Source organism: Panthera onca (genome assembly GCF_046562875.1).
Source record: "Panthera onca isolate mPanOnc1 chromosome E1 unlocalized genomic scaffold, mPanOnc1 haplotype 2 h2.Chr16_ul_5, whole genome shotgun sequence".
In the NCBI taxonomy this organism is placed as follows: domain Eukaryota; kingdom Metazoa; phylum Chordata; class Mammalia; order Carnivora; family Felidae; genus Panthera; species Panthera onca.
In genome coordinates, this window is record NW_027675819.1 from 322,809 (window position 1) to 347,633 (window position 24,825).

Below are 24,825 nucleotides of genomic sequence, written 5' to 3' on the forward strand. Positions count from 1 at the left end.
AGAATGAGAGAAAATATTTTCAAACTGCATTTCTGGTAAGGGGTTAATATTCAAACTATATAAGGAACTTGTACATTCAGTAGCAAACCCCCCAAAAATCCAGGGAAAAAATGGGCAAAGAAACTGAATGGCCATCTTTTTAAAGAACACACACAAATGGCCAATAGGTACATGAAAAGGTGCTCAAAATTACTAATCATCAGGGAAATGCAAATCAAAACCATAATGAGATATCACCTCACACTTGTTAGAATGGCTATCATCAAAAAGATAAGAGATAACAAATGTTGATGGAGATGTGGAGAAAGGGAAACCCTTGTTCACCGTTGGTGGGAATATAAATTGGTGCAACCACTGTGGAAAACAGTACAGAGGTTCCTCAAGTAATGAAAAATAGAGTTACCATATAATCCAGCAATCCCACAGCATATGATTCAAAATCCCACTTTGAAAGAGGATTTCAAAAAGATATCTGCACTCCCATGTTCATTGAAACATTAATCACAATAACCAAGATATGTCTCTATCAACAGATGATTAGAGAAAGATGTGGTATATTATATACAATAGAAAATTATTCAGCCATGAGAAAAAAGGAAATCTTGCCATTTGTGACATGGATAAACTTTGAAGGCGTTGTGCTAAGTGAAATAAGTTGGACAGAGAAAGACCAATACTATATGATATCACTTGCATGTGGAATCTAAAAAAACTGAACTCACAGAAACAGTAAAATTGTGGTTATGAGGGGCTGAGGGAGGAGGTGGGGAAATGGGGAGGTGTTAGGTTAAAGGTACAAACTCCCATTTCTAATGTGAGTAAATTCTGAGACTATAATACAGAATGGTGATTATAGTTAATAACACTGTCTTACATACTTGAAAGTTCCTAAGAGAGTAGATCGTAAATGTTTTCACCATAAAAAAGAAAGGTAATTATGTGATGCAACAGGGGTGTTAGTTATGGCATAAACGTTTTGCAATATACAAGTATATAAAATCAACAGGTTTACACCTTAAACTTACACAACGTTATATGTTGACTGCATCTCAATAAAGATGAAAACAATAAATATCTCTTAAAAAGTAAAGGGGGAATGTCAGTGCTCACCATCATCTGGCAATCTTTCTATCAGATCCATGAATTCTCCTTCTGTGATGCTGATTCCCATGTTTTCTAAAAGAGTGTCCAGCTTATTGACATCAACACTGCCTCCTAAGTAAGGAGCAGGAAAGGAATATAGTAAAACAATCTTTCTAAAACTGGGGCCGTGCATTCACTCTACTGTGTTATTATTCCTCTTTATCAAGCATATGTTTTATTATAATAAGGAACACTTCACATATTTCTTAGCATTATTGTTAAGATTTTCAAGGCAAACACCAAAAATCCAGTTTTGTTCAGTGAATAGGACAATAAACTTCCTTTCACTTTTATGTTAGGATTCTGAAAAGCCAGAGCTAGAGGCGACTGACATAATATTCTATAAAACAAGAGGTATTTTTGTTGCCTGCACTTTCAAATTATTTGCCTTTACTTTTGATTGAAATCTTTACCTGACAGCATTCATTCTTCACCTTTTGCTTCGTACTTTATTTTGTTTCTTTGGGGCTAAGGTAGGAAAATCCCAGACAGTTTAACACTTTCTGTAAAGTATTAGTGCAGGAAACTACTTGGTTTACCTGATAAAATGCAGATCTACTAAAGAAACATAAATAAAGACACAACTATATAGGAAAGGACGATTCCGATTTTAACGACACAACTAAAGGTTTCAGATTCTGTCTTTTCACAGTGCTTCTTACTCACGTTTGAGAGACTTTAGGCCCTTCATCAACCTTTTCTTATACACTTTTCCATCAGCTATAAAAAATGGGTATTTTGAAAACAGAGTCAGAAAGAAAGAGTTTAGAAATCTTCGAGTAAGGAACATTTCAAATTACAAACAGATAAATAGATACACCAAAATGTTTGCTCTCAGGGGTAAAGGAGTAAATTGGAAATCATAATCATGAGATACTCTTTTTTGTTGTTGTTCTTCTGTATTGAGAATGTAGGGACAATAACAGCCTCAAATACTGTTTGTGGGAGTTCAAATTATAAATATTCTGAAAGGCAAGTGAGAAGACAAAATATCTTCCATTCTGTAAGTCTACTTAAAGGAATTTCATCTCAAAAGATTTCAGAATGCTTACAAAGATTTATCCACAAGGCTGTCAAATAAAAAAAGGACATATATTCAAAGATGGAAAACTGTAAAATATACATCTCATTTTTCACGGTAGCTATCACTTTGAGTTGGGAATAGAGAGGTTTTATTTTCACTTATCTACACTATCAAGGTTTCTATGATAAATACGTTACCATTGTGAAGACATAACAGTTATAAATAAATTAATAACACATAAATATTATCTATCAATCTAGTATCTACTGTGCACTAGAAGGAAATGTATGAAAATATTAATAATGATTATCTTTGGGTTAGAGGACTAAAAGCATTTTTTATGAAATTTTTTGTTGTAGTTAAGAACTATGGCCTTTTCTCAATGTGCCATATTACCCACTTATTGATAAACTATATATTCGATGCTGCAGAAACACACAACTATTAGTTGGTGCTGGGAAAACTGGACACCTTCCTCTCTTTCTTTTTTCTTTTTTTTAAATGCTTTTTTTTTTTTTTTTTAAATCCAGCTGATCAGTAACCTGAGGGCTGAGTAATGAATTTTTCCTTTGATAGCAACTCATAACTGAAAAGGCTTAGACAGATGATTTTTATTTTTTTTTTATTTTTTAATTTATTTTATCTTATTTTTTATTTTTAGACAGATGATTTTTAAATCAAAATCCAAGTGGTGAGATTTTTCTGTGTATTTGCATTAGCTTTTTAACAGTTTTCAAGCATTTTTAATTTATTTTATAATTTTTCATATACTTCTACAAAACTAGTCTTTCTAAAACACCAAAATAGCACCCATAAGACTCACCATCAAGTGGCAGTGTCTTCAGCAAGTTCAAATGTTCATTAGGTGTGAGCTTGATCCCCAAGTTTTCGAAAACACTTTCAAGTCTATTGGCATCAACTTTGTCTCCTTTGAAAGAAAAACGGATTGTTGACACATGGAAATTTTAGGACATTATAATGATCCAAAATAATGAAACGGCTGACTTAGAAGAATACCATCCTCACTTTCATATTCTCATATATTCTAATAGTGTTTAAGAATAATGAGGCAAAACTTATTCCTTGATTCTTCGTAAAGACAGAGTGGCCTCCTAAGACTAATGGCAAGACACCATAGAAGAAAATGGTTATATAATTGGCTAGTAATTTAGGATATTTAATCTGTTTTTCTCTTTTTAATGTTGAATCATGTGATTATTATTTAAAGCAGAATATTTTCTAAACTTATTCATCTTCCTATATTCTGTGCCTATTTGGCTACTCAAGCCAGTAGTCATTAACTCAAAAGCTTATAGGAGCCTAGACAAAGAAGGAATGAGTGAAACTAGCACATGCCTTGTCCCAAGAGAAAATACATCAGTTATTGTGGTGAGGAAATGTAGGGCCAGTGTTGCCTTATCTTACAAAACTTGACTGCAGACTGGATTCAATTCATGGGTGGCCCGTTTGTTAAACCTCTGATTTAAACACTGGTTAGGATCAATATAATACTGGCAGAAACTACAAGAAAATATCATTATTACTTAAATATCACCATTTTCTTTTGTAGCCAAATGCTAGATAATTCAAAGTCAAAGGGAGAAGTAAAGTTGAATGGAAATACTTCATGAAAATATGTAAAATATCAACATTAATAAATTTATGATATAATATTGGGAAAACACTATGCAAAATATAACATAGGGTTAGAATTTAATTAAAAATGTTTAAGTAATGTCTTACTCACCCGAAAAAGATTTCACTTCATTCATCAGCTTTTCCAGATCAACCTTGCCTTTAACTGTAAGGCAAGGAATAAATTGGATAGAAACATGACAATGAGACCAAGAAAATGTGTTGCATAGAGCAGAAAAACTTAGCAGTATTTATTTGCTTTAGAAAATTTAACCTTTTGCAGGTACACGCTTTTAGTTACAAAATAAGTCATGGGGTTGTAATACACAGCACGATGACTATACTTAATACTGAAATATTAATATTTGAAAGTTGCTAAGAGAGTAGATCTTAATTTTTTTTAACGTTTTTTTTTTCCTTTGAGAGAGAGAGAGACAAAGAGAGACCAGGCAGGGGAGAAGGGCAGAGAGAGAGAGAGAGAGAGAGAGAGAGAGAGAGAGAGAGAGAGTGAGTCCCAAGCAGGCTCCAAGCTCAGTATGGAGCCTGATGTGGGGCTCAATCCCAATATCCTGGGATTGTGACCTGAGCTGAAATCCAGAGTCGGATGCTCAATCGTCTGAGCCACCCAGGCACCCTGAGAGATCTTAAAAGTTCTCATCAAAACAAAAAATATTTGTAACTGTATATTATGATGGATGTTAACTAGACTTAATATGGTAATCATTTTGCAATATATACAAATATTGAATCATTATGCCTGAATGTAATGTTATATGTCAGTTATACCTCAATATAAAAAATATAAAAACTGGTTACACATACACACACACACGCACGTGCACATCACACACAAGTGCACACACACTAAAACTTAACCTTTGCTACACCCTTCATAAGAAGGTAGACGAAGAGGGGCACCTGGATGGCTCAGTTGGTTGAGCAGCTGACTTTGGCTCAGGTCATGATCTCACGGTTCATGAGTTCAAGTCCTGCATCAGGCTCTGTGCTGACAGCTCAGAGCCTGGAGCCTGCTTCGGATTCTGTGGTTCCCCCTCTCACTGCCCCTCCCTGCCTCATGCTCTGTCTCTCCATCTCTCTCTCAAAAATAAATAAACATTAAAAAAAAAGAAGGTAGAAGAAGAAAGATGTCAGCTTGAATGATAATAAGCACAATTATTTCCTGAAACAAGTAATACTCCAATATTTCCAATATATTATGCTCAGGGAAGAAAAGTGGCTAATTCCCATCATTTAGTTTCTGAAAAGTGCTTTTTTCCCCATAGTAAAATAATACTCCATGTTAATGAGAAAATCTAGCTATAACCTAGTGTTATAGGAAACACGGTGTAACATGTAGTTATTCATGAATTCAACAAACTTGTTTTTGAGTGCCTACAAAATACTCAAAGAAAAACCAGAAAAGTGTATCAATTACCAATAATGTTGTTAATTCTGTGGTGAGAATTTTTGGACCTTATTCTTTATCTCTCAAAGTATTCTTAGCCACTAATAACTTCTGCATCAATACCAACTACAGGTCAGGGCAAAATGGAAAATGTGTGCTGGTTTACCTGGGTCATTACAAGTAATCAAGTCTGTCATGAAAAAGAGATGGGATCCTTGGAGAGGATTACAATTTCTGGCCTGGCTTTGTACATGGGTCACTGTGGTTTTCTGTTCATCCTTTCCTTTGCCCATCTGGCTTATTACTGGGAAAATTCTGACCCAAGATGAAAGGGCTCTCTGCCATAGGCCGTCTAATTGGGAGGGAATTCTGTTCCATTAAAATATTCCAAGTTCTTCTCAGCAGAGGAGGAATCTACTAGTAAGATTTAAAACATCTGTGTGACAAGGGCATTTTTTAAAACTGAAGTTGATCATTTTCCTTTATTTATAATGTTATTCTTACTCTTTTGTATTTACTTTAATAAAAATTTTGGAAGGGCTTCTGTGAACATGGAGACTGGAAGATGGCTCATATCCCTTTAACTACCACCTCAAAGCTGTCTGCCTTTGAAATTCAAATGTTGCTGGTCTCTCTAGGCTGCCAGGGCTATGTCAAACCTTCAGCTCTGGTTGTGTCCTGGAAGAAAGAATGGGCATGGGATTCTTTCCCCTCTCAACTAGGGAAGCACCAGAGAGGTGTCAGAGTGCACCAAGAGAACTAGAAAGTAATAGATTTGGGGAAAAGCTTGGCATTTAGAATCCTGAAGACCCTGGTGAAGATCAGTAGAGGCCAGCATGAGGGCATTCCAATTCCTCCGACTCCTAAAAGAGCACGAAGGAAGAAAATAGGTGGGCAGAAACATATATGCTCCTGAGGTGGTAGAAACACAGAGATGTCAAAACAGATGCTTCCTTCTTTTCTAGAAGTTTGAAAGTAATCTTTTATGGAATATGTAATATTAAGTGCTAAAGAATCTTGAAATAGAAAGGAAATTATTTAAGATAGTTTTTTTTTTATTATTGAGAGAGAGAAACACACACACACACACACACACACACACACAGAGCAAGCAGAGAAGGGGCAGAGGGAGAGGGAGAGAATCTTAAGAAGGCTCTGTGCTCAGTGCAGAGCCCAATGCAGGGCTCAATCTCACAACTGTGAGATCATGACCTGAGGAGAAATCAAAAGTTGGATGCTTAACTGAATGAGCCACCCAGACACCCCTAAGAGAAATTTTATGAGTTGTTTGTTTGTGGGAGTTAAAACTGTATGGTTGGGGAAGTAAAAGACATTCCCAAGGTCTCATGGTGGGGAGTGGGGGAAATGGTAGGAGGAATAAGAGTCTTCTAAATCACTTATTGTGATTGCGTGGGGGGTCAGAGGGAAGGGATAAAAGTGAAATGAAATATTTGATCGGAAAGGCTATCTTGATGGAGAATAAAGTAGTATTTTATTGCCAGTAATAGTTATTATATGTAAGTATGACAGTGAATGGGAGGAAAAGAAATGTAAGACTTGATGAAATGTGATCCTCCTCTGAAACTTCAGAATTAATTAGGAAGAAAACAAACATAATGAATGACAACTTGAACAAACCAGTGATAATAAGCCTAAGAAAAAAGAAAAAAAAACAACAGAAAATAAGTAATAAACATAAGATTAAATAAACAAAATTAAATATATCCAGTATTACACCAAATCTGAGCAAACTGAAATTTCTCATTAAAAAAGGAACGACAGGGGCGCCTGGGTGGCTCAGTCGGTTGAGCGTCCGACTTCGGCTCAGGTCATGATCTCGCGGTCTGTGAGTTGGACCCCCTCGCCGGGCTCTGTGCTGACCGCTCAGAGCCTGGAGCCTGTTTCAGATTCTGTGTCTCCCTCTCTCTCTGCCCCTCCCCCACTCATGCTCCGTCTCTCTCTCTCTCTCTCTCTCTCTCTCTCTCTGTCAAAAATAAATAAACATTACAAAAAAATTAAAAAAAAAAAAAAGGAATGATAGGGGCACCTGGGTGGCTTGGTTAAGTGTCTGACTTCGGCTCAGGTCATGATCTTGGCAGTTCGTGGGTTCGAGTCCTGCATCAGGCTCTGTGCTGACAGCTCAGAGCCTGAAGCCAGCTTCGGATTCTGTGTCTCCCTTTCTCTCAGCCCCTCCCATGCTTGTGCTCTGTCTCTCTCTCTGTCTCTCAAGAATGAATAAACTTAAAAAAAATTTTTTTTAAATAAAAAAAATAAAAAAGGAACGATTGTCAGATGCGTTCCTTAAAAACCCAGCTATATGATGATTTCGCAAAATATATTTCAACCAAATGATAAGAAGATTGAAAACAGAGGAATGGGCAAAGATATCTGAGGCATATATACAAGCAAAAAGAAACCCGTACCATCAGTTATTAATATCAAAGTATAACTTAGAGTCAAATCATTAAACAGATATAAAGGGGGACATCAAAAGGTATAGTTTATGAATAATATTATAACAGTCATAAACCTATAAACAAAGATTAATATTTTATCAACATTTATTTAGAATTTGAATATGGATTATGGTCTGATTCAATTTTCTTTTTTTCTGGTTAAGTATTTAATCGTATTCGTTTTCATTTTTAAAATTTATTAATTTTTTAAAAATTTGCATCCAAGTTAGTCAATGTATAGTGCAATAATAATTTCAGGAGTAGATTCCAGGGATTCATCCCCTACATATAACACCTAGCGCTCATCCCAACAAGTGTCTGCCTTAATGTCCCTTGCCCAATTAGCCCATCCCCCCACCCACAACTCGTCCACCAACTCTCAGTTTGTTCTCTGTATTTAAGAGTCTCTTATGGTTTGTCCCCCTCCTTGTTTTTATATTATTTTTGCTTCCCTTCTCTTGTGTTCATCTGTTTTCTATCTTAAATTCCACATATGAGAGAAGTCATATGATATTTGTCTTTCTCTAATTTCACTTAGCATAATACACTCTAGTTCCATCCACGTTACTGCAAATGGCAATGGCAAGATTTCATTCTTTTTTGATCACTGAGTAACACTCCATTACACACACACACACACACACACACACACACACACACGTACTACATCTTCTTTACTCATTTATCTGTCGATGGATGTTTGGGCTCTTTCCATACTTTGGCTATTGTTGATAGCACTGCTATAAACACTGGGGTGTATGTGCCCCTTCGAAAAGCATTCCTGTATCCTTTGGATAAATACCTAGTAGTGCAATTGCTCAGCTGTAGGGTAGTTCCATTTTTCTTTTTTTTGAGGAAACTCCATACTGTTTTCCAGAATGCCTGCACCAGTTGGCACTCCCACCAGCAGTGCAAAAGGGTTCCTCTTTCTCCACATCCTCACCAACATCTGTCATTGCCTGAGTTGTTAATTTTAGCCATTCTGACAGGTGTGAGGTAGTATCTCATAGTGGTTTTGATTTGTATTTCCCTGATTATGAGTGACGCTGAGTATCTTTTTAAGCCTGTTAGCCATCTGGATGTCTTCTTTGGAAAAATGTCTATTCATGTCTTTTGTCTATTTTTTCACTGGATTATTTATTTTTTGGGTGTTGAGTTTGATAAGTTCTTTGTAGATTTTGGGTACTAACTCTTTATCTGATATGTCGTTTGCAAATATCTTCTCCCATTCCGTCAGTTGCCTTTTAGTTGTGCTGTTTTCCTTGCCGTGCTTAATGAGGTCCCAATAGTTCATTTTTGCTTTTGTTTCCCTTGCCTCTGGAGACATGTCAAGTAAGAAGTTGCTGTAGCTGAGGTCAAAGAGGTTTTTTCCCGCTTTCTCCTCTAGGATTTTGATGGCTTCCTGTCTTTCGTCCATTTTGAGTTTATTTTTGTGTGCGGTGTAAGAAAGTGGTCCAGGTTTTTTCTTCTGAATGTCACTGTCCAGGTTTCCTAACACCATTTGCTAAAAACATTGTCTTTATCCCATTGGATATTCTTTCCTGCCTTGTCAAAGATTAGTTGGCCGTACGTTTGTGGGTCCATTTCTGGGTTCTCTATTCTGTTCCATTGATCTATGTGTCTGTTTTTGCGCCAATACCATACTGTCTTGATGATTACATGTTTGTAATACAGCTTGAAGTCTGGGATTGTGATGCCTCCAGCTTTGGTTTTCTTTTTCAGGATTGCTTTGGCTATTTGGGGTCTTATCTGGTTCCATACAAATTTTAGGATTGTTTGTTCTAGCTCTGCGAAGCATGCTGGTGTTATTTTGATAGGGATTGCACTGAATATGTACATTGCTTTGGGTAGTATCAACATTTTAACAATATTTTTTCTTCCAATCCAGGAGCATGGATATTTTTCCTTTTGTGTGTGTGTTCTCTTCAATTTCTTTCATAAGCTTTCTATAGTTTTCAGCGTATAGATTTTTCACATCCTTGGTTAGGTTTATTCTTCAGTATTTTATGGTTTTTGGTGCAACTGTAAGTGGGATTGATTTCTTGATTTCTCTTTCTGCTGCTTCATTATTGTGTAGTGAAATGCAAGTGATTTCTGTGCATTGATGTTATATCCTGCGACTTTGCTGAATTCATGGGTCAGTTCTAGCAGTTTTTTGGGGGAAATCTTTTGGGTTTCCACATAAGAGTATCATGTCATCTTTGAAGAGTGAAAGTTTTACTTCCTCCTTGCTGATTTGGATGCTTTTATTTCCTCATGTTTTCTGATTGCTGAGGCTATGACTTCCAATACTATGTTGAATAACAGTGGTGAGAGTGGACACCCCTGTCGTGTTGCTGACCTTAGGGGGAAAGCTCTCAGTTTTTCTCCATTGAGGATGATATTGGCAGTGGATCTCTCATATATGGCTTTTATGATCTTGAGGTATGATCCTTCTATCCCTACTTTCTTTAGGGTTTTTTACCAAGAAAGGATGCTGTATTTTGTCAAATGCTTTCTTTGCATCTATTGAGAGGATCATGTGGTTCTTATCCTTTCATTTATTAATGTGATGTATCACATTGATTTGTGGATATTGAACCAGTCCTGTATCCCAGGTATAAATCCCACTTGATTGTGAATGAATAACTCTTTTAATGTATTGTTGGATCTGGTTGGCTAGTATCTTGTTGAGAATTTTTGCATCCATGTTCATCAGGGAAATTGGTCTGTAGTTCTTTTTTTAGCGGGGGCTTTGCCTGGTTTTGGAATCAAGGTAATGCCGGCCTCGTAGAATGAGTTTGGAAGTTTCCCTTCCATTCTTTTTTTTTTGGAACAGCTTCAAAGGAATAGGTGTTAACTCTTCTTTAAATGTTTGGTAGAATTCCCCTGGAAAGCCATCCAGCCCTGGACTCCTGTTTTTTGGGAGATTTTTGATTGCTGATTCAATTTCTTTACCAGTTATGGGTCTGTTCAAATTTCCTTTTCTTCCTGATTCAGTTTTGGTAGTTTATTTGTTTCTAGGAATTTGTCCATTTCTTCCAGATTGCCCAAGTTGTTGGCATGTAATTGCTCATGATATTCTTATTATTGCTTGTATTTCTGCAGTGTTGGTTGTGGTCTCTCCTCTTTCATTCATGATTTAATTTATTTGGGTCCTTTCCTTTTTCTTTTTGATCAGTCTGGCTACAGTTTTATCCATTTTGTTAATTCTTTTAAAGAACCACCTCCTGGTTTCATTGATCTGTTTTACTGTTTTTTTTCTATTTCAATATCATTGATTTCTGCTCTAATCTTTATTATCTCCCTCTTTCTGCTGGTTTAGGTTTTTTTTTTTTTTTCATTTTTTTGTTTTTGTTTTTGTTTGTTTGTTTTTGCTGTTCTTTTCCCAGCTCTTTTAGGTGTAACGTTAGGTTGTGCATTTGAGACCTTCCTTCCTTCTTTAGGAAGGCCTGGATTGCCATATATTTCCCTCGAGTGACTGCCTTTGCTCCATCCCAGAGGTTTTAGACTGTCGTGTTTTCATTTTCATCGGCTTCCATGTACTTTTTAATTTCCTCTTTAAATTCCTGGTTAACCCATTCATTCTTTAGTAGGATGTTCTTTAATCTCCAAATATTCATGGTCTTTCCAAATTTTTTCTTTTAGTTGACTCTGAGTTTCATAGCATTGTGGTGTAAAATCATGCAAGGTATGATTTTGATCTTTCTGTACTCATTGAGGGCTGATTTGTGTCCCAGCATGTGATCTACTCTGGAGAATGATCCTTGTGCACTCGAGAAGAATGTGTGTTCTGCTGCTTTAGGATGAAAAGTTCTGAATATATCTGTTAAGTCCATTCAGTCCAGTGTGTCATTCAAAGCCATTGTTTCCTTGTTGATTTTCTGCTGACGTGGTATGTCCATTGTTGTGAGTGGGGTGTTGAAGTCTCTTACTATTACGGTATTATTATCAATGAATTTATGTTTGTGATTGATTTACATATTTGGGTGGAAACGTTGGTGACACAAATATTTACAACTGTTAGATCTTCTTGGTGGACAGACTCCTTAATTACGATATAATGACTTTCTTCATCTCTTGTTATGGTGTTTATTTTAAAATCTAGTTTGTCTGATATAAGTATGTCTACTCCAACTTTCTTTTGATGACCATTAGCATGATAGATGGTACTCCATTCCCTTACTTTCAATCTGTCAGTGTGTTTAGGTCTAAAATGAGTCTCTTATAAACAGCATATAGATGGATCTTTTTTCTTATCCATTCTGATACCCTATGTCTTTTGATTGGATATTTAGATATCCAATTCAGATATCCAATTTAGATATCCAATCTAAATTGATATTTAGAGTGAGTACTGAAAGATATGAATTTAGAGCCATCGTGTTGCCTGTAGAGTTGGTGTTTCTGGTGATAATCTCTGGTCCTTTCCATTCTTTGTTGCTTTTGGTCTTTTTTTGTTTTATCTTTTCTCCAAAGAGCCCCCTTAAAATTTCTTGCAGGGCTGGTTTAGCGGTCACAAACTCCTTTAGTTATGTTTGTCTGGGAAACCCTTTCTCTCTCCTTCTATTTTGAATGACAGCCTTGCTGGATAAATAATTCTTTGCTGCGTATTTTTCCTATTCAGCATGTTGAATATATCCTGCCACTCCTTTCTTGCCTGCCAATTTTCTGTGGATAGGTCTGCTGTGAATCTGATCTGTCTTCCCTTATAGATCTACGACTTTTTTCCCCCTTGCTGCTTTCACAATTCTTTCCTTGTCTGTGTATTTTGTGAATTTTACTATGACATGCCTTGTTGATGGTCCGTTTTTGTTGAGTCTAATGGGAGTTTTCTGTGCTTCTTGGATCTTGATGTCTGTGTCCTTCCCCAGATTAGGAAAGTTTTCTGCTATAATTTGCTCACATAAACCTTCTGCCCCTTTCCCCTCTTTTCATCTTCTGGGACTCCTATGATTCAGATGTTATTCCTTTTTAATAAGTCACTGAGTTCTCTAAGTCTTGTATCATGCTCTTTTGCCTATATCTCTCTCTTTTTTTTCTGCTTCATTATTCTCCATAATGTTGTCTTCTATATCGCTCTTTGCTTCTCCGCTTCATCCATTTTTGCCGCTGTGGCATCCATTTGAGATTGCATCTCAGTTATAGCATTTTTAATTATGTCCTGACTAGATTTTACTTCTTTTATCTCTGCAGAAAGGGATTCTCTACTTTTTCAACACCAGCTAGTGTTTTTATTATCATGGTTCTAAATTCTACATCAGACATCTTGCTTATATCTGTGTTGATTAAGCCCTTGGCTGTCATTTCTTCTTGTTCTTTCTTTTGGGGTGAATTCCTTCGCTTTGTCATTTTAGAGGAAGAAAAATTAATTAAATAAAAAATAAAAATTAAAAAATTGAAGACAAAATATCAAATGAAGGAAGATAGATCCTATATGTGTTTTGGTCTGCTTCTTAAAAGAAGCTTGATAGAATAGAAGCAAGAAGGGGGAAGAAAAGGGGGAAAAAAGGTAAGAAAATTTATATAATAAAATTAAAGAAAATGAAATGGAAGAAAGTATTTTTAAAAATAAAGAATAAGGTATAAAAAATAAAAATAAAATTTTCTCTTTCTGTATCCAAGAAAGAGGAAAAACAGAAAACAATTTAAGCAAAAACAGAAGGAAAGAAAATGAAGAAATAAATGAACCATCAAGTGGAATGAAACCTGAATGAAGTTATATCCAGTTTCCCCTAGAACTGGAACTACGAAGTCTTCTTTAGACCGTACACTAAACAGGTGGAGTGACTTGTGCTGGTCTTCTAGGAGATGTGCCTGGAAGCGCAGTTGGGTGGGGCTTGGTGTAACGGTCTGTTCTCCACTAGGTGGCGCTGCTTAGCTTGCTGGGGTGGATCAGTGTGGTGAGCATGTGCGTGCAAGGGAGAGGTGGCTTCGCCCAGCTCCCTAGTCTCTGGCATAGGAACTTTGTGCTTTCGCTGACACAATCAAGCACCCCTCCTTTGTCTCAGGCCTTCCTCGACTCCCTGTCCCTACCCGGTCTGTGTCCAAGCTGTCCACCTGCCAGGTGGCACCTCCCTCTAGAGTTTATCTCAGATGGAGCTGTGTTTCAAAACCCCAGACACTTGAGAGACCCCTGAGGCTGGGACCCGTGCCAACTCTGGGGAGAGTCTTGCTGAGCAATGGCCAGGTGCTGACTTGCCCCAGAAGACATTTGTGCGATCGTGCAGTGGCAGAGGGTCAGGGATTACGGCAAACCACAACACACAGCCGGTTCCAGGTTTCATCGTACTCTGACGTCCAATACCAGCAAACGTGGCTGCTCTCTGGGGTCTGACGGGACTTTTGCCCATGGGGAGGCCATATGGCCTCTACCAAATGCACCCCAAGTAGGAGAACTGCTTCTCCTTATTGGCACAAGGACCCGTCAAACCCCACTACCTGCCCCTGGGGATTTGCCCTACTTCCTCACCAGAGCACCACCAGGCACTGACCTCCAGAACTTCAGGCTCTGTGCTCCACTGTTTATAGAATCCTGGTGGTACTGACACCCTCTCCTTTCTTCCCATCAATAGATTTGGGGGGGGGCAGATTTCTTGTTCAGTCCCCTGAGAGTGTTTTCACTCTTTCTCTTTCTCTCCAGCTACTTTCAGGGAAGTGTTGTTCTTCCATGATCGTGATGGACCGCGCTCTCTTCCTCTCTTTTCTCTGTCCTCTCTCAGCAAAAACAGCTCCCTACCCTCCGTGGCTTTTCTCTCCCCCAGTCCACCTCTCCACACTGTGTACCTGCTGAGTTCTGTGGCTCAAGTTATGCAGATTGTTGTGTTGATCCTCAGCTCAGTTTCCTAGGTGCTTGACGTGGTTTGCTGCTGATCTAGCTGCGCTTCAGGGATGAGGCAAGCTCAGGGTCCCCATGCTGCTCCACTGTCTTAACTCCCACCAAAACAAATCACTGACACAGACAATACCAGAGATGAATCTAAAACACATATGCTGAGTAAAAGGAGCTGTGGCAGAACATATGTTTCAAGGATGGCTGAGACATAGATTTCCCGCCCCACACGATCTTATTACAGTGTGACTGATACATCTCCCACCAAAAGCTTAGACTGAATCTGGGCAGGGTCTTGTGATTGCTTCAGTAACAGCATTTGGTGGAAGGGAGGCTCTGTGACTTCTGTGACTTCACTGGGCTACAGATTTAGAGGAGAACTGTTTTAAGTTGCTTGCAATAGACTTTTCCCCATAGGACCCATGTGAAGGTGAGACACAGACAAACACTGAGATGGCGGCCATGTAGTGCAGGGATACTCTGGCCATATTAACAAAGAAAAGTAACAACAACATTACAGATAGCCACAGCTATACTAAGTACCCTTTTTATAAATACTGATGTCACGCATTAGCAAATGTGGCCAAAGAGCTCAATTGTAATTTGAGCAATACCTATCAATTCTCCCTTACTCTGTAGGGAAAAAAAGGTAAGGTTGAGTGAAAAAGTCAAGTTATCTTGAAATCTTTCTCTAGTGTGCGTGTGAAACCAGCGACAGACAGGATGCGTTCTTTCTTTGGACCTGAGTTTTTTTCCCCAAGCTTTTCAGAATGCCTTCTTGATGTCAAACAAGCATTTTGAATGATTGTTATAAATAGGCTTACAAAAGTAGTTTTTCTGGAGTGTTCAGTGGCATCCAAAATGCTCACCATTAACTGGCAGATTTTGCATTATGTCTTTAAGCTCCTTTTCAGTGAGGTCCATGCCCATAGCTCCCAAAACTTCATCCACTTTACTGGAATCAATCTTCCCTCCTTATGGAAAAAGAAGTATACAGGTAACAGTTAATGTCCCTAAAATGTGGGATAAACCCTCACCTCCAGAGGATTATGGTTATCATGTTCCTCCAAAAAACCAAAGCCTGATGAGATCTTTACAGGAGGACAGAGTCAATAATAAGAGTTTGAGTTTGAGTTTATTGTTTTAATTTTAATCTTAATATAAGCACGCCCAGTATAAAAACTGAAAGGTGACAGAATGACTTCTCAGAGAATTCTAGTAGGGTGATAACAATTCCAGCTTTTCTAACCACTATTGTCTCATTTTGATTGTGTTCGCTTTTACAATTAATGTCTAGTTATGTTAAGGCATGCTGTTTTTCCATTACCATTTAAAATTTTTTAAAATTTAAGTAAAAAGTAAATCAGTATCAGTGAAAATATTAATAGTAGTACAAATAGTGTGTGGATTTGGTAGAAATCATGAAGGTGGTATTCGGAACCTTGCTTAGACATGACCTTTTTCCTGGCCTGCTCCCTGTCTATCTATTCAGTCCCATGTTCTTTCAGTTTCTTGGAGACTTTCTAGCACTCTCTTGCTCTCTTGGTCTAAATGTCAGACTAGTAGTCTTTTGTTGCTGAATAAACTAACTGAAGAGGTGCTAATTTTCCCTTTACTTTTGCTATGTTTCCTGGGCTCTGATAATTTCTACTTCTGTCAAAGTTTGAAAAATCCCGAGAAAGCATAGGAATTCTTTCCAAGTTACAACATAAAAGATGATCTCCTAAAGAACACGATCATCCACAAAAGAAACAAAAGTATATAATAATGTGTTAAGTGGCAGAGTTGACAATTTAATCACAAGGAATTAGTCTAAATGCCAAACGTGATGATCTCAGACTCATTTGTGTTTTGTTAAGTTTCTCCCTTACCTTTAAGAAACTTTATACCATCCAGCAACCTTCTTCGATAGACCTTTCCATCTGTAAGGAAAAGGACTATTCAGATCACAGAAGAGCAATGTGGAATTTCATTACTGTCTAGTAAGAAATCAGCAATTTCAGTAAGACATCTTTTGTGAACTGCCTTAGAAATTTTCTGATTTAGTGGCAAATAATGAAATTGTAAGGGATGGGGATACTGACATTCTGCCATCCTGAAAAATATCTTTTACTTTTCTTTTGTGATATTTTCATTTTCCCCTATTAGATCACTCCTTTCTCTTTTTCTCATTTATTCTGGATTAAATTTTACATCTCTTGATAGACTCAAAAGTTATAAGTAATATAACTGAATCCTGATGATAGGAGCCACGATGATACAACGGTTACTTCTCAAACTAAAGATAAATTTGGCACAGAGAAAATTTTAACATATAATAGTCATTTAAAATTATGTAACATGAATCATGAAATTATTTCTGACAAGCAATAAGATAGAGACAATTTTACAAGTTTTCACAAGTTAACAATACACTTCCCTGTATGACTACATTTTTTTTTAAATACTCACTATCAACTGGCAGATTTTTCACCAGTTGTGAGAGTTCTTTATCTGTGAGTTCTATTCCCATGTTTCCTAGAACTGTTTCCATGTCATTGACATCAATTTCCTCTCCTTTAAAAGGACAGAAATGGTAACATGTGAGATTTTAAAGAACCATCTAATTATTCTAAATAATAATGAAATCTCTTATTACTGTTTAATTATTAGCACCAACTACTCAATACATAATAAAGTCAAATGAGTCCTGTTTGACTGTAGTTATGGTAAAATATTAAAGTGTTTATTTCCATAACTTTAGTAATAATAGAGACAAAATAACAGAGTGCATAGTAATGCATTTCATAATATTCTGTTGCGGGAGATTACTAGTAGGTAATAAAACTTTAGTCTCTTTTTATTGCACTAATGTTTTTAGTAAAAATCTGGAAAAAATGAGATTATAGGGCCTAACAAAATATGGCACTATGTTTTGTTGTTAAAGCATCGACAAACCGGAGAAAGACAAATACTTTCTGATTTCAGTCTATGTGGAATTTAAGAAACAAAACAGATGAACACAGGGGAAGGAGAAAAAAAAGGGAGAGGGAGGCAAACTCTTAACTATAGAGAACAAACTGAGGGTTGATGGAGAACGAACTGAGGTGGGCAAGGGATGGGCTAAATGGGTGATGGGTATTAAGGGGGGCACTTGTTATAATGAGCACTGGGTGTTACATAAGTGATGAATCACTAAATTCTACTCCTGAAACCAATATTACACTATATGATAACTAACTAGAATTTAAAGAAAAACTTAAAAAAAAAAAAAGAAAACCCTGAAAAACCAAAGTCCAGGAAATCAGTTTATTAAAAATTATGCCTAATTTATTTACTATTATTTTTAATGCTTATTTATTTTGAGAGAGAGTAAGCAGGGGAGGGGCAGAGAGAAAGGGACAGAGAGAATCCCAAGCAGGCTCCGTGCAGAGCCAGATGCGGGGCTTGATCTCACGAACCGTGAGATCATGACCTGAACCAAAATCAAGAGTCAGACACTTAACTGACCGAGCTACCCAGGTGCCCCAAAATATCATAATTTAAAAGGAATATAAAGTAACAGGGAAGAATATGTGTAAAGAATCAGAATCATATGTATTTGGTAACTTTTTCCTCACCTGTAACATCCTCTACTTTTTCCATAAGTTTTTGCAGATCAACTTTCTTAGAGCCTGTAAGACAAAGTTTAATCAGAGAAGAATAATAACATGGACTCAGAAAAAAGATACATAGGACAGGAGGTTTTTTTTTTTTAATCTAAGATTTTTTTTTTTAAATCTAAGATTTAACCAATCTAAGATTGGTTCCAGAAGATGACCAAGGAAAATAATTCATTAGCAATGAGGACCAAGATTTAATAATAAATAATGAAAAAAAAAAAGATCTTAAATGGTTTCATTAAATAATAAAGATGAAAACTGTCAAAGTTTATTTCACCTAATATTTAAGAAAATTCACGTTATAACTATTCCATGATTCTTAGAAGAAACAATGAATTCAATGCCGACTGTTTCAAGTGTGTTGGGATGTGATTTTTTTCTGAGCAAATTAGGTTATTGTACTCCACAGCTTTTGAACTTTGAAATGAGATGTATAAAAATAACCTTTACCAAAAGATTGACTTTGTTCCAAGAGGTCCTTTAAAATCTTTTGAGATTGAAAACACTGTATGTTGAATGTCCTATCATATTATTCATGTACATATTATTCATGTACAATTTTTCTTCTTCAATTATTAAATGTTCTAACTCTGCCAGGCCCACATTCGTTAGTGGCTTTGTGTGATTTGAGTAATCCTTCAATCTTACTTTCCTCACTTTTTAAAATTATGTATCTCTCAGTATTCGTTAGGATTGTTATCTTGTGTTACCACATGTTGATGCAATGGGCAGGTAGAGACCAATGTTAAGCAGTGAGGGATATTTGATAGGAACTAGTTACTTAAGTGGTCAATTTAGTGATCCGCTGAACCTAATTGGTAGATAAAAAAACAGCCAAAATCCTGTCATTTTACCACACCATTTGTATACATCTTTTTAAAAAAATTTTTAATGTTTATTTATTTTTGAGAGAGAGAGAGACACACACACACACAGAATGTGAGCAGGGGAGGGGCAGAAAGAGAGACAGACACAGCATCCGAAGCCGGCTCCAGGCTCTGAGCTGTCAGCACAGAGCCTGATGCAGGGCTCAAACTCACAAACCGTGAGATCATGACCTGAGCCGAAGTTGGACGCTTAACCAACTGAGCCACCCAGGCACCCCATGTATTCATCTTAAATTAAAAACAAAATAAATTAAGCTTAAAAAAGTAGAATTTAAAACATACTTTGTGTAACAGGCTAAAAAAAAAAAGAGCGTTTAAGAAAAGGTAAATGTCCCTTCTTTTACCTCTCCTCAGCTTCAGTACCTCTCCTCACTATTACTAACAGTTTTGTGTATAGCCTTCCAGAACTTTCTTATGTTTATAAAGTGTATTACATATATTTTTTAAAAATTGTAATACTACACATATTTTTCTGTTAACTTTCTTTGTTATAGTGACCAGAAAAGAAAGCATCTCAATATCTATGAATAGAGAAATGAGGAATGGCTGAATAATTACATTTCATTTACATTTGTAAATAAAAAAGGCAGATGTTACCACTTTACACTGACAGATTCCTCAGAATGTGCCAATCTACACAGGCTCCTCTTTACACAGGACATACTGCATTATTAAGATTTGACACACGGAGCTTTCTCCTGAAGGCACAGATAGGTGTGTGGCATTTCTAGGTTTTAGTTTTGAGAACCCTGTGTCAATGACAGGTGCACTTAGTGGCTGTCAAATCTTCATATTCTTTTATAAGCGAATAAGCCATCCGGCTCAATGGTCAGAACACAGAGAGGACTGTATTTGGCAGGTACACACAACGGCCTTGGCACTGAGGAGTGGAGCCTCTCATGGATGATGTTCTGCACCACGGTGTGAATGGCAGTGATATACGGATCAGCAAAAACAAACAAATAAACAAACAAAAACCACATTGCAGATCCTATTTTTGTAAAACCAGACAACAAAAATCCCTCCCCTTCTCACTAGCATCCACCCCTAGTCCAAGATGTATAAAGAAATAGATGAGAGGTTTTAAAGCAACAAAAATGAACAGCCTTTGGGGCACCTGGGTGGCTCAGTCGGTTAAGCATCACCTTCAGCTCAGGTCATGATCTCACGGTTCCTGGGCATTGGGCTCTGTGCTGACAGCTTGGAGCCTGGAACCTGCTTCGAGTTGTGTGTCTCCCTCTCTGCCCCTCCCCTACTCACATTCTGTCTGGCTCTCTCTCAAAAATAAATAAACATTAACAAAAAAAACACTAAAAAAAAAGAACAGCCTTTTTACCCCCTGAGTTCTTCTGCAAGCTATTCGAATGTCTTCAGGCAACAAATAATTTAAACTTTTGAAACAGTCAAAATTAATCCTGCAAGCACATCTGTTTAAAATCACAGTGTTTTCTATAATGCTCACCACGCAGAAGATCCTTTAACAGATTCAGTTCCTTTTCTGTCAGCTTGACCTCCATAGCTTCTAAAACAGGGTCCAGGTTATTTACATCAATCTTCCCTCCTTGAAAACATGAAAAGGAAAGAAAAAATGGAATGAATACAAAATATTTAGAAAAATTCATGAACGTATATTATTATCTTCAACTAACAGACATTGTTTTCCCCCTTTCCCCCAGTTTTATCTTATTTAAAAATTTTTTTTAATGTTTATTCATTTTTGAGAGGCAGAGAGAGACAGAGCATGGGCAGGGAAGGGGCAGAGAGAGGGAGACACAGAATCTGAAGTAGGCTCCTGGCTGTGAGCTGTCAGCACAGAGCCCGACGCGGGGCTCAAACTCACGAACTGCGAGATCATGACCTGAGCCGAAGTCCATCGCTCAACCCCTGAGCCACCCAGGCGCCCCTCCCCCAGTTTTATTGAATAATTGACATATGACAGTGTATAAGTTTAAGGTGTACAATATATGTATATATATACACTGCAAAATGATTACCACAATAAGTTTAGTTAACACATCTGTCATCTCACATAGTTACATTTTTGGTTGTGTGTATGGTGAGAACTTTTAAATTTACTCTTTTAGCAATTTCCAAAAATATGATAGTGTTGTTAATTATAGTCAACGTGCCTTACATTATATCTCCAGAACTTACCCCTCTTATAGCTGGAAGTTTGCATCCTTTTGACTACCTTCACCTATTCCTCTCCCCAACCCCCTGCCTCTGGCAGCTACCGATCAGGTCTCTGTTTCTATGAGTTTGGTTTTTTAGATTCCACCCATAGGAGGTATCATATAGTATTTGTTTTCTTCTGTCTGACTTATTTCACTTAGCATAATGCCCTCAAGTTTCATCCTTGTTGAAAATGGCAGGCTTTCCTTGTTTTCTGCGGTCAAATAATATTCTATTATGTATTATGTATGTACATATTTATATATATTTATTCTATTTTCTTCATTCATCTGTCAAGAGACATGTTGTGTCTTTGTCTTGGGTATTGCAGATAATGCTGCAATGAACATGGGGGTGCAAATATCTCTTTAAGATAGTAATAGTTGGTGCTGTTACATGAATATACTGCTAAAAGAGAATGACTTCACAATCTAGCATAACTGCTAAAATTTTCAAGCAGAGAACAAAACTACAATATATATGTACAACTCTTTACAAGCTGAGTTACAATTTAAAGAGTTAAAAGCAGGGGCACCTGGGCGGCTCAGTTGGTTGAGCGTCCAACTTCAGCTCAGGTCATGATCTCATGGTTTGTGAGTTCGAGCCCCACGTTGGGCTCTGTGCTGACAGCTCAGAGCCTGGAGCCTGCTTTTGGGTTCTGTGTCTCCCTCTCTCTCTGCTCCCTCCCGCCCCCACTCGCACTCTGTCTCTCTCGGTCTCTCTCTTAAAAATAAAAAAGCATTAAAAAATTAAAAAAAAATAAAGAGTTAAAAGCAGAGTTAGAATTAGAATTTGTTTCCTCAAACGTTAAACATACAGGCCCAGGAAAAAGTTAGGTGGGGCAGGGCTGACCAAGTGTAACTAAAGAGCAATAACCAGTAATCTCCACCAAGAAGGAGAGATTATAGTCCTTTCCTAAACTCTTACTCTGAGATTGTTTTGTCTGCTTCTGCTCACATTTTGGAGTAAGTCCCAAACCTTCTTCCTTTCTCCTTCCCACCTTCCTCCCTTGCACACGCTTGCCTGCCGTCCTTCCTTCCTTCCTTCCTTCCTTCCTTCCTTCCTTCCTTCCTTTCCTTCCATCTTTATTTCTGTTCATATAATTGTTTCTTCAGAGAAAGCTTCAAAAACACAATGCAGGGGCGCCTGGGTGGCGCAGTCGGTTAAGCCTCCGACTTCAGCCAGGTCACGATCTCGCGGTCCGTGAGTTCGAGCCCCGCGTCAGGCTCTGGGCCGATGGCTCGGAGCCTGGAGCCTGTTTCCGATTCTGTGTCTCCCTCTCTCTCTGCCCCTCCCCCATTCATGCTCTGTCTCTCTCTGTCCCAAAAATAAATTAAAAAAAACGTTGAAAAAAAAAAAAAAAAACCACAATGCAGTAGAGAACTTTTCATCTAAGATAAAGTAAGGATTACTACCAGCAAAAACATAGATGTGGTACAAGAAGCAAAATAAGGTGTTATATTCTAGTGATATAAATGTAATGCTTAAGGATATTTCATATGCCTCATCTTTGTGCTTCTTACTCACTTTTATTATACTTCACATCCTTCAGCAACCTGCTTTGAAACACCTTTCCGTGGGCTGTAAGAAAAAGTACAATTCAGATCTCCAGAAAACCAAAACATTACAAATTATATGATTGTAGAAAGATACATTTCAATGATTTGCTTTAAAAATGCATCTATTTTATAGTTATACGATATGGACATTTAAAAATATAAATGTTTGTGGTGCCTGAGTGGCTCAGTCGGTTAAGGATCTGACTCTTGATTTGGGCTCAGGTCATGATCTCAGTCATCAGACTGAACCCCATGTCAGGCTCTGTGCTGACTGTGGAGCCTGCTTGAGATTCTCTCTCTCTCTCTCTCTCTCTCTCTCTCTCTCTCTCTCTCTCTCTCTCTCTCCCTCTACCCCTGCCCTGCTCGTGTGCTCTAGATAGATAGATAGATAGATAGATAGATAGATAGATAGATAGATAGATGTTTTCCACAGTGACAAACTTACCCATTCTTTGGAATTAGAGACATTTATTAAACTCTCCCATGGTGCAATTCTAAAAAATACATTAAAATATTTCTTCCTTTTTATTCTACTGATGTCCTCTTTCTCCTTCATTATGTTTCCTTGCTCTTATTGCAAAACTGATACCAATCTGAGAGGATAGTATTAATCACTCAGATTACTATATGGCAATGTAGCGATGAATCTCAGATTGTGTTCCAAGAGGTACTGAAAGAATTTCTTTTCAAGTCAGAAGTGCCTTTATCTATTAATTTATGGCATTTTAAGACAAAACTGTACTACTCAAAGATTGAGAATGGCTCGCACTGACCCATAAAGTCAGGTTTCCTGGAAGGCATGGTGGCATTTATGTGGCATTTATTTACCATCAAGGGGCAGTGTTTTCCTCAGTTGCTTGGCCTCCTCGTCTGTAAGCTCAATCCCCATGTCTTTTAGAGTATTTTGTAGGTCCCTGGAATCAACCTTTTCTCCTTTGAAAAGACAGAATAGTTACAGGTTAAACTATTAACGGACAATCTTATTATTTAACATGGTCTAAACATTTACTTTTGCTGCTCTAGTCCTTTCTCTGATACCAGAATGAAAAGGAAAGATGGAGTGAAAGATTTGCTACTAAAAAGAGTCAAATGCTAAATAAAAAAATAGAATTTGTCCCTCAGTATTAGCAAATGGGATGTATCCCTAACACTGGGAATGATATCACATAGTACAGAAGCAAATCTGGTCATATAATTATCCAGAAATAAGGTCAAGAGACGGTTAGTATGATACAAGACACAATTAACAAAGTATGACATATTTTACTTTACTTTGTTAAAACTATGTAATTAGCTGTTGGTAATGGACTTTTATTTCTAAAGCTCCACCCTGCTTTTGCTGTGATCATCTAGGTTTGGGTCTATAAATAAGAGCCAGGCACTTTTACTGAAAAAAAAGCATCAAAGAATATATGACTTACAATGAAGAAATAGTCCTTTTGTTTTACTTATAAACCCAGATAATGTTAGATTAAGATGTTGATCAGTAGATGCACATATTTATCAAAATGAATACTGAAAGTATGTGAATCTGTAAAGCAGTAGTAGAATTTTGAGAAAATGCTATTAAAATTTTTAGTGTCAATCACAATTTGTTGCAAATCATTTATAACAAATTCTTGCCTGTAAAAGCTTTCACTTCATCCTTCAAAGTTTTCAGAGCAACTGTATTATCAACTGTAACCAAAAAAAACATAACTTGAAGCTCATAAAGTGATATAAAATAGCGTAAGAACGCTCTCCTCCCCTTCAGATTATAACAGCCTTTTGTTACTGGGCATTTTGTTATGCACTTTAAATAGCCATTCAACAAACATTTACTCAGAATATGCTTCAGTATAGAACAGAAGAAAAGATTTAAAATATTAAAAATATACTTATTTAAAAAATGTAAATTTGACTTTCTATTTCATAAAATATCAACTCTTGAATTTGATAACAAAAAGATGAGATTCAAAAGCGGCCATTTTGTAAAGGCAAACTTTGTTGTCCTCAGAACTTCGCAGACTCTTCTAGTAGCCACGCCACCTGTGTCCAAATACTACATTCTCAACTTCTTTGTCAGTGTTCTTGTCCCATCTACAATCTGGAC

General features: G+C 37.1%; 1 protein-coding gene across 1 annotated transcript in view; it reads right to left on the bottom strand.

Annotated features, from left to right (window-relative positions):
* Positions 1-23,668, bottom strand: part of LOC145715162 (uncharacterized) — a 37,385-nt gene extending 13,717 nt beyond the window's left edge. Inside the window, exons 1-11 of the mRNA XM_081794821.1 lie at positions 23,562-23,668; positions 22,702-22,755; positions 20,465-20,563; positions 18,074-18,127; positions 16,926-17,030; positions 16,346-16,396; positions 15,344-15,448; positions 3,915-3,968; positions 2,991-3,095; positions 1,810-1,863; positions 1,111-1,215 (exon numbers count right to left, since the gene is read on the bottom strand). Of these exons, the coding sequence (XP_081650947.1) occupies positions 1,111-1,215; positions 1,810-1,863; positions 2,991-3,095; positions 3,915-3,968; positions 15,344-15,448; positions 16,346-16,396; positions 16,926-17,030; positions 18,074-18,127; positions 20,465-20,563; positions 22,702-22,755; positions 23,562-23,622 (847 nt within the window). The 5' untranslated portion in view covers positions 23,623-23,668. The remainder of the gene's footprint in view (positions 1-1,110; positions 1,216-1,809; positions 1,864-2,990; positions 3,096-3,914; positions 3,969-15,343; positions 15,449-16,345; positions 16,397-16,925; positions 17,031-18,073; positions 18,128-20,464; positions 20,564-22,701; positions 22,756-23,561) is intronic.
* Between the last annotated feature and the right edge of the window lie 1,157 nt (positions 23,669-24,825).